Source organism: Penaeus japonicus, unplaced genomic scaffold, assembly GCF_977035675.1.
Source record: "Penaeus japonicus unplaced genomic scaffold, GWHDUDI00000001_assembly GWHDUDI00000038, whole genome shotgun sequence".
Classification (NCBI taxonomy): domain Eukaryota; kingdom Metazoa; phylum Arthropoda; class Malacostraca; order Decapoda; family Penaeidae; genus Penaeus; species Penaeus japonicus.
This window is the reverse complement of record NW_028234440.1, coordinates 9,472,121-9,482,120: the sequence shown is the minus strand read 5'-3', so window position 1 is coordinate 9,482,120 and position 10,000 is coordinate 9,472,121. Positions and strand designations below refer to the sequence as shown.

At 42.8% G+C, this 10,000-nt stretch overlaps 1 protein-coding gene across 1 annotated transcript in view; it reads left to right on the top strand.

Annotated features, from left to right (window-relative positions):
* LOC122249594 (transient receptor potential cation channel subfamily V iav) overlaps positions 1-10,000 on the top strand; it is a gene marked incomplete in the record, with an annotated part of 128,824 nt that overhangs the window by 25,285 nt on the left and 93,539 nt on the right. Inside the window, 1 exon segment of the mRNA XM_086533187.1 lies at positions 4,265-4,360. Coding sequence (XP_086389313.1) covers positions 4,265-4,360 — 96 coding nt within the window.

Sequence of the window (10,000 nt, the reverse complement as noted above, 5' to 3'; positions counted from 1 at the left end):
TTTGAGTTTCTGTCATATATAGAGAACGTAATCATGTGTGTGTGTGTGTGTGTGTGTGTGTGTGTGCGTGTGTTCAAGTTGTGTGTCAAGGATTGTGATTGTGTCTGTGTGAGTGTATGTGTGTATTTGTGTATGTGTCTCTGTGTGTGTGTTTGTGTATTTGTGTATTTGTGTGTGTGTGTGTGTGTGTGTGTATTTGTGTGTGTGTGTTTGTATGTGTGTGTGTGTGTGTGTGTGTGTGTTTGTATGTGTGCGTATTTATGTGATTGTGTGTGATCAGGATATATCTAGGATTGTGATTTTGTGTATGTGTGTATTTGTGTGCATGCGTATATGTGTGTGATCAAGGTGTATGATTACGTTTGATTATATGTAGAGATAAGCTTGTTGAATTGTGTGATCAGGTGTATGTGTTTGTGTCAGGGTTAGTGTGTGTGTTAGATGAGTGATTATACGTAATTGAACGTATATGTGGGAGGTTATATGGAAAGGCCAGATAACAAGGGTATTGATGGATAGAATTAGAAAAAAATCATGTATAAATCTCTTTCTCTTTCTCTTTCTCTCTGTCTCTCTCTATCTTTACACACACACACACACACACACACACACACACACACACACACACATACATACATACACACACACACACACACACACACACACACACACACACACACACACACACACACACATATATATATATATATATATATATATATATATATATATGTTTATGTATATACTTATATACATACACACACACACACACACACACACACACACACACACACACACACACACACACACACACACACACACACACACACGCACATACACACACACACACATCTATATATGTATTTATTTATTTATTTATTTATTTATTTATTTTAATATTATTATTCTTTTTTCCTCGAATAACTACGTTTCACACCCTGAGAGGCGTTGAGTGGTGTACCTGGAAGTGGCGGAGTCGCGTTCCTTATACCCTTTTGATTGGACCATCACTAGGCCACGCCCCTTTTGTCTAGCGTGGCCAATAGATATCACTGTGGTATCTTCATTACGGTTTACTATTGCTTAAGGTGTTTCTACGTCTTCCTGTTATGAAGAGCTTTTTATATGTGTTCTTGATGCATTTTATGTTTGGAAGGGCGTATGTGTGTGTTCGTATGTTTTTGTTTGTTTGTTGTTTTTTGTGTTTCTTTTTTTTGTGTGTGTTTGTGTGTGTGTCTGTCCGAGTGAGTGAGTGAGTGAGTGAGTGTGTGTGTGTGTGTGTGTGTGTGTGTGTGTGTGTGTGTGTGTGTGTGTGTGTGTGTGTGTGTATGTGTGTGTATGTTTGTCTAAATGTGTCTCTTAGCCTGGCGTTTATGTGGAAAATATTAGAAAAAAAGAGTAAAAATGAGTAATTATACGACATATAGCTTTAATGACGTATATTGCACTGTCAAATAATTTATTCCTATATATACATCTTTCAACAAATTCATGATTACAGAACTGGCCTGAGGAGTCTAAAAAGTCAAATAAAGTATTTGCTTCTGTACCCAAGTCTCATACATTATGTACTGTCCCTTGTACTAGTGTAGAATACAGCGGAGACTTGTAGCTGATACTCGAGAGAGATTTCAGACTATCATCACCTCACCCTTTTGCTAATACTTAACATGTCTTTCTTATATCATTTTTGTTTTCTTCCTCCTCCATTTCTTCTTGTTATTCGTTTCTAACTCTTCCATTAGAGAAAACAAAGACTGGAAAAAAGGATAACTTTATCCAGCAATTGTAATTCCGGAACAGAAATGAACTAAATGCTGAGATAAATAGTCTTTGACCTACACAAGCCTAGGTTATTACAGGACATCGCAGCCTTCATCTTTAATACCTTTGATGTACTTATTCAACACACGCCTTCAATCTCAGATACAGAACGTCACGATTTTGGAAACATTTTCATTTATATCGTTTTGGTTGACTGCCTTTCTGAACCAAAAGCACGGACGGCTAAGAATGTGGATTAGTATATTGCTTTGGTCGCGAAATTACTTCACTAAACAGACTACAACAGACATTTTTTGGATAATTTTGAATGCGAAAGAATGGAAATAAGAATAGATACACGTTTTGATAGATGGAAAAAGTCTTGTTAGAACATGAAACTGGAGGGAGGAAGTGCTGGAGCTGGAAGTGCAAAAACCCTGAAAAGCCTTGAAACTTGCAATACTGTAAATCATGTAAAACTTGCATGATACGTCCAGATAATGAATAGACCCAAGGATAGAAATCAATAGATACGAACATACATTTCGATGAAATTAGATGACAGAAGCACCTAGATATAGAAAGATTTACCTACATCTTTTCCAGCCTTAGGTAACATCACCTCTCAGCTGTCTTAATCCCACTGATTAAAGTTCGTATGTGTGCATCAAAGGGAGGGAAAAGGAAGGGAAAAGGGAGGGGAAAGGGAGGGAAAAGGAAGGGAAAAGGGAGGGAAAAGGAAGGGATAAAAGGAGGGAAAAGGGAAGGGAAAAGGAAGGGATAAAGGGAGGGAAAAGGGAGGGGAAAGGAAGGGAAAAGGGAGGGAAAAGGAAGGGAAAAGGGAGGGAAAAGGGAGGGAAAAGGGAGGGAAAAGGAAGGGAAAAGGAAGGGAAAGGAGAGAAAAGGGAGGGAAAAGGAAGAGGAAGGAGGGAAAAGGGAGTGAAAAGGAAGGGAAAAGGGAGGGGAAAAGAAGTGAAATGGGAGGGAAAAGGGAAGGGAAAAGGAAGGGATAAAGGGAGGGGAAAAGAAGGGAAAAGGGAAGGTAAAAAGAAGGTAAAAAGAAGGGAAAAAGAAGGGAATAGGGAAGGGAAAAAAGAAGGGAAAAAGAAGGGAAAAGGGAGGGAAAAAGGAAAGGAAAAGGAAGGGAAAAAGAAGGAAAAGGGAAGGGAAAAGGGAATTCATTTACCATAGAGAGGTAGCCCTGTTCCTTATTCCCGGTAGATGGAGTTATAACCCTGACTTGAAAGGTAAGTTCCTTGTTTTGGGAGTAAGGGACTATTCATGGAGTCTCAATGTTATTTGGTCTTTTCATTGTAAAAGATTCTTGAGATGTTGCTGGTGTTTTAAAGAACATTTGTTGAAGTGATTTCCTCTTGTGGGAGGCAGTAATGAATGCAGTTTGTGAATGAATATTGTACAAGATCAAATGGTGATCTTGAAAGCTAGAACAGATATATCCAAAATTTAAAGAAAACATATATGTATATATATATATATATATATATATATATATATATATATATATGTGTGTGTGTGTGTGTGTGTGTGTGTGTGTGTGTGTGTGTGTGTGTGTGGGTGTGTGTGTGTGTGTGTGTGGGTGGTGTGTGTGTGTGTGTGTGTGCACAGTGTGTTGAGTATACACAATATATATATATATATTATATATAATATATATATAATATATATATATATATATATATATATATATATATATATATATATATATATATATATATAATATATATATGTGTGTGTGTGTGTATATATGTATATATATATATATATATATATATATATATATATATATGTATACATATATATATATATATATACACGCACACACAAACACACACATGCGAATTTATACATATATACAAGTATATAACGATAAGAGAGAAATATAAAGGTGTAAAGATAAATGCAATTACGTAAGAGCGAGAGGAATCAGAAGAACGACCCGGGACGCTATTTGTGCTATTTATAGGTTAATAGGATAAAGATATGAACACTTCCCACTCCTGACGGTGTTTTTTTATTTATTATTATTTTTTTTTTCTCTTTGTGTGCTTCTCTTTCTACATGTATTTATTTCTTCTCTCTCTCTCTCTGTCACTCAATCACACATTCACTCATTCATTCACTCATTCAATCACTAAATCTCTTCCTCTCTCTCTCTCTCTCTCTGTCACTCACTCATCTATCCACATACTCACTCATTCATTCATTCACTCACTCACTCACTCACTCACTCTCTCTCCCCCTCCCTCTTTCTCTCTCTGACTCTCCCTCTCTCTCTCTCACTCACTCATCCACATGCTCATTCATTCACTCACTCACTCACTCACTCACTCACTCACTCACTCACTCACTCACTCACTCACTCACTCACTCACTCACTCTCTCTCTCACTCCCTCCCTTTCTCTTTCTCTCCCCCCTCCCCCCTCCCCCCTCCCCCCCTCTCTCCACCCGCTTTCTAATGCTCTCCAATTGCTTTTCCAGGTGCGAGCGCTCTCCACCTCGCCATCGCCTATAGCAACAATGAACTCGTCACCATTCTCCTGGGTTGTAATGCCGACTTCTACCAGAGAGCCATTGGTAAGAACTGTGTGCCGTGAACATTTCTTTTTCTATCTTGATTTTTTTTTCTCTCTCTCTCTGTGAAGTTTTGATTGTCAGTTATGTATGTATTTCTAGCCCTGATTTATTATTATTTTTTTCATATATGATTTTTTTTTTTTTTTTTTTTTTTTTTTTTTTTTTTTTTTTTTTTTACGTTGTCAACTATCTTCTCTCTCTTAGATTTGTTTTCTTTGTTTGTCTTTGTCTTTACTGTACTTCTTTTATCCTCTGTCTTCCGTTTCCCTTTTTTTTTCTTTTAATTCTCTGTCTGTCTCTTTCTCTCTCTCTCTCTGTCAGTTTCTCTCTCTCTCTCTCTCTCTGTTTCTCTCTCTGTCTCCCCTTCTCTCTCTTTTATTCACTCCCCTTTCTCTCTCTCTCTCTCTCTCTCTTTATTTCTGTCTTCCTTTCTGTTTCTTTCCCTCTTCTTCCTTCACTTACTCCGTGAACACTATATATAGATGATATTTACATAAAGGCTGTTGAGAAAGAGCTTATATTTTTTTGAGTGACGTAGTAAATGTTAATGGTGTTTTTGAGTGACGTAGTAAATGTTAATGGTGTTTTTGAGTGACGTAGTAAATGTTAATGGTGTTTTTGAGTGACGTAGTAAATGTTAATGGTGTTTTTGAGTGACGTAGTAAATGTTAATGGTGTTTTTGAGTGACGTAGTAAATGTTAATGGTGTTTTTGAGTGTCATAGTAAATGTTAATGGAGTTTTTGAGTGACGTAGTAAATGTTAATGGTGTTTTTGAGTGACGTAGTAAATGTTAATGGTGTTTTTGAGTGACGTAGTAAATGTTAATGGTGTTTTTGAGTGACGTAGTAAATGTTAATGGTGTTTTTGATTGACGTAGTAAATGTTAATGGTGTTTTTAAGTGACTTAGTAAATGTTAATGGTGTTTTTGAGTGACGTAGTAAATGTTAATGGTGTTTTTGAATGACGTAGTAAATGTTAATGGTGTTTTTGAGTGACGTAGTAAATGTTAATGGTGTTTTTGAGTGACGTAGTAAATGTTAATGGTGTTTTTGAGTGACGTAGTAAATGTTAATGGTGTTTTTGAGTGACGTAGTAAAGGCTAATGGTGTTTTTGAGTGACGTAGTAAATGTTAATGGTGTTTTTGAGTGACGTAGTAAAGGCTAATGGTGTTTTTGAGTGACGTAGTAAATGTTAATGGTGTTTTTGAGTGACGTAACAAATGCTAAAGGTGTTTTTGAGTGACGTAGTAAATGTTAATGGTGTTTTTGAGTGACGTAGTAAACGCTAATGGTGTTTTTGAATGACGTAGTAAATATTAATGGTGTTTTTGAGTGACGCAGTAAATGCTAAAGCTGTTTTTGAGTGACGTAGTAAATGTTAATGGTGTTTTTGAGTGACGCAGTAAATGCTAAAGGTGTTTTTGAGTGACGTAGTAAACGCTAATGGTGTTTTTGAATGACGTAGTAAAGGCTAATGGTGTTTTTGAGTGCCCTCTAAAAAGTTGATGGCATTTTTGAGTGACGTCACAAATGCTAATGTATTTTTGAGCGATGTCAGGACTATTGATGATGTTTTCTTTTTTTCTTTTATTAATGTCAGAACAGATAGTAGTGTTTCTACACGATGTCAGATATCTAAGCGGTATTTTTGAGCGATGTCAGAACTGCTATTGATATCATAACCTTTGCTATTTTAATCCATTGATGTTAAGAGCTATTAATCGTATTTCTGAGCGATGTCTTTTTTTTCGAGTGATGTCACTGGAAAAGGTCAATATGCCGAACAAAAGGAAAGGGGACGGCTGAGCGAAAGGGCAAAGGAGCCACCCTTACGTAAGAGCGCCCACAGGAGAACTCGATACTCCAGGTGTGGTAAAGGCGTGAAGGAGAGGTAGACGCTTTATGGAAAAGTACTTATTTGCGTTGGGTTTAGGAGAGGGAGACGGAGAGGGAGGGGGTGGGAGGAGAGGGATAGGAGGAGGGTGGGAGTAGGAGGGAGGGAGTGGGAGGAGGGAGGGAGAGGGGGAGGGTGGGAGGGAGGGAGGGGGAGGAGGGAGGGAGAGGGAGGGGGAGGAGGGAGGGAGAAAGGGAGGGAGAGGAGGGTGGGAGAAAGGGAGGGAGAGGGAGGGAGTGGGAGAAGGGTGGGAGGGAGGGTAAGAGGGGGAGGGAGGGAGGGAGGGAGAGGAGGGAGAGGGGGGGAGGGGAGGAGGGAGGGAGGGGGAAGGAGGGAGAGGGAAGGTGGGGTACGGGAGGGGAGAAGGGTGGGAGCAAAAGGGAACATGCGTGGAGGGAGAGGACGGAGGGTGTGCGAGAGGAGCTGGTCGGAGGGGGCGGCGGGTGACGGCGGCGAGGGACGTGCCGGAGAGTGATGTAAGAAGAGTGTGGGAAATGGTGGGTTTGGAGGGGATTGAGTGAGAAATAAAGTGTTTTGTGGAAGGGTGCTGGTCGTGAGTGGGCTTGCTTCGTGCGAGGAGGTCGGTGGGGGGATGTGCGGGGCTTGAGTTTCTACCTTCTTTGCGGTTCGACTCGTTCGGTTCTCTTTCTTCGGTTCTGCCTTCTGTCTCTTCTTTTATTTCTTTAGTTTCTTCGCTTTATTTCGATTTCTTTACTTTTTCTTTCCTCCGCTTGTCTTTCTTTACTTCTTTCTATGTCCTTCACCCCGTCTCTCTTTCTTCGCTCTCTCTTTTATTTTGAACCTCATCTCTGTCTCTTTTTCTCCTTCTTCTCTCTCGCGCCTCTCTCGCTCTGCTCTCTCTGCTCGCTCTGCGCTCGCTCGCGCTCGCGCTCGCGCGCTCCCACTCGATCACCCCCCGCCCCATAACCTCCCCCCCATACTACACTCTCCTCCACGACTCCACTCCCCCCCTATAAACGTCAGAAACAAGACGTGGTGTTTCTACAGCGATGTCAGATATCTAAGCGGTATTTTTGAGCGATGTCAGAACTGCTATTGATAGCATAACCTTTGCTAGTTTAATCCATTGATGTTAAGATCTATTAGTCGTATATCATAGCGATGTCTTTTTTTTCGATGATGTCCTCTGGCAAAAGGTTCCCACATTATCCGAACCAATAGGTAAGGGGACGGCTGAGCGAAAGGGCAAAGGAGCCACCCTTACGTAAGAGCGCCCACAGGAGAACTCGATACTCCAGGTGTGGTAAAGGTGTGAAGGAGAGGTAGACGCTTTATGGAAAAGTACTTATTTGGGTTGGTTTAGGCTAGGGGCGCCGGAGAGGGAGGGGGTGGAGGAGAGGGATAGGTAAGGAGGGTGGAGAGGAGGCGAAGGAGTGAGGAGGGAGGGAGAGGGGGAGGGAGAGGGTGGGAGGGAGGGAGTGGGAGGAGGGAGGGAGAGGGAGGGGGGGGAGGGAGGGAGAAAGGGAGGGAGAGGAGGGGGGGAGAAAGGGAGGGAGAGGGAGGGAGGGGGAGAGGGGTGGAGGCTAAGGGAAGGGTAAGAGGGGAGGAAGGTGGGAGTAGGAGGGAGGGAGCGGAGGAGAGGGGGAAGGGTGGGAGGGAGCGAGGGAGGGATGGGCAGCGAGGAGAGGAAGTGGGCCAGTAGGGGTCCTCCCTACTCCCACCTCCCCCACGCCGTCCGCCCCCCACTCCACCTCTGATCTCAGCAACTAAGGGAGAGGGTGGGCGGGAGAAAGGGAGAGAGGGAGTGGAGCCGCAGGGAAGGAGAGGGCGTTTGGAGAAGAGAGGAGAGCGTAAGGCATCCGCGCCCCGTCCGTGGCCCGGGTCCGGGCGTTGATCCCAGTCCCAGATAAGGCACGTGTAACCTACTCCACTAATCACACATGTCATCCGGCCCACGTCCTCTGGTACCGATGAGGAACGCGGAGACCTCCGAGCTCTCCTTCACAACGGGGGGCCGGGAAGACCAACCGAAGGCTCCTGTCGAGCAGGGAAGAGGAGCCAAGAGCGGGTCCCTAGGTGGGAGGAGGGCTGCGAGCGGCCGGGCCCTCGTGGGGGGGAAGGAGGTAGCAGAGGAAGGAGGGAAGGGTGGGGGAAAGAAAGAGCGGGGTGAGGAATCATCGCTGAGAGGGAGGGAGTCTGGGAGGAGGTAGAGATGAAGGGGGGTTGGGCAGGAGGGGGGGGGCAGGGCAGGGGGGGTGGGGGGGAGGGGGATGCGGGGCCGGGGGCCACGGGGCGGGGGGTCAGCGGGCGGGGGGGGCGGGTCCCAGCTAGTGCGGGAAGAACGGCAGATGGAAGGGTTGAGCGGGAGTGGCTAGTCGGAGAAGAAGGAGGCGAGAGGCAGAGGGGTGGGAGGGTGGGAAGGAGTGGGTCGGGTGGATGGGAAGGGTAAGGAGGAGGAGGGAAGAACTAAAAGCAAAAAAAACAAAGGCTGAGGAGGGCTAGGAGGGAGGAAGGACTAGGGAGCAAGAGGGAGAAGAGAGAGAGAGGGGGGAGGGGGTTAACGAATGAGCAGGTAGAGACACGGGCGGCAGTAAGTCGAGAGAGAGAGAGAGAGAGAGAGAGAGAGAGAGAGAGAGAGAGAGAGAGAGAGAGAGAGAGAGAGAAATAGAGAGATAAAAGAAGAAAAAGAAAATACAACCATTTATATATATCCTACAAGTCTACAAACAACAGTATTTAGTAACTGTATATTCATTTCCAATCCCGGAGAATTTAGACCAAGTACCAATCAAGGATTTTCGCCTGAAGAACTATTGCCGCAGTACCGATTCTGATTGTTATATATGAACGTCGGTTACATCAGGAATACCGCGGGGTGAAGTATTTAAAAAATGTTAGAATTAATTACGCTAATTAAACTCATGAATAAGCTTGTTCAACCTTCTCTGTAGGTATATTCCTCCCCTTTCCCCCCCTCCCCCTCCCTCTTATTCAACCCTCCCTGCCTGACCTGCTAAGCATCACCTCGACAGGGTAGAGAGAGTCATAGATCTGACACTTATTCTGTGTATGATATCTTGACTTACATACCTCCAGGCGAGCAAAACTTTCTTTCTTTCTCTCATTTTCATTCTCCCTCGTCATGTTTCAGACAGATATCTTTCTTCTGAATTTACAAAAAAAAAAAAAAAAAAAAAAAAAAAACTTTTTTTCCCCTCTGAATTTTTTTTTTTTTTTTTTTTTTATGACACAAGCTACAGTATTGACATGAAGGCTGTAAAGTGTTTAAGTGTTAAGTACTTTTACTTATATAAGAAGCAGGTATGAACGAAGGTCACAATTTCTCTCTAATCTAATAATACTAGTTTGGATTCCCAAAGGTACTCCGTGAGCCAAAAGTATAAGTAAATAATGATACTAGAAAGAGTAATCATAATAGACTTAACTTCAATAAGCATCACATACATGAATCATCATCTTAATGGCAACTCGAAATAATTGCAGAAATGGCATTCCTCTGTTTTGGAGGATCTATTTGTCTGTCTGTCTCGCTCATTTTCTTCCCCGTTTTTCTTTCTGTCTGTTTGTTTATCTGTCTCGCTCGCTTCCTCCCTTATTTGTGTGTCTATTTGTCTATCTGTCTCTGTCTCTCCCTTTCTACCCCATGTGTCTATTTGTCTGTCTGTCTCGCTCCTTCCCTCTCTCCTTTTCTTCCCCGTCTGTCTTTCTGTCAGTTTGTCTATCTGTCTCGCTCGCTCCCTCCCTTATTTATCTGTCTAATT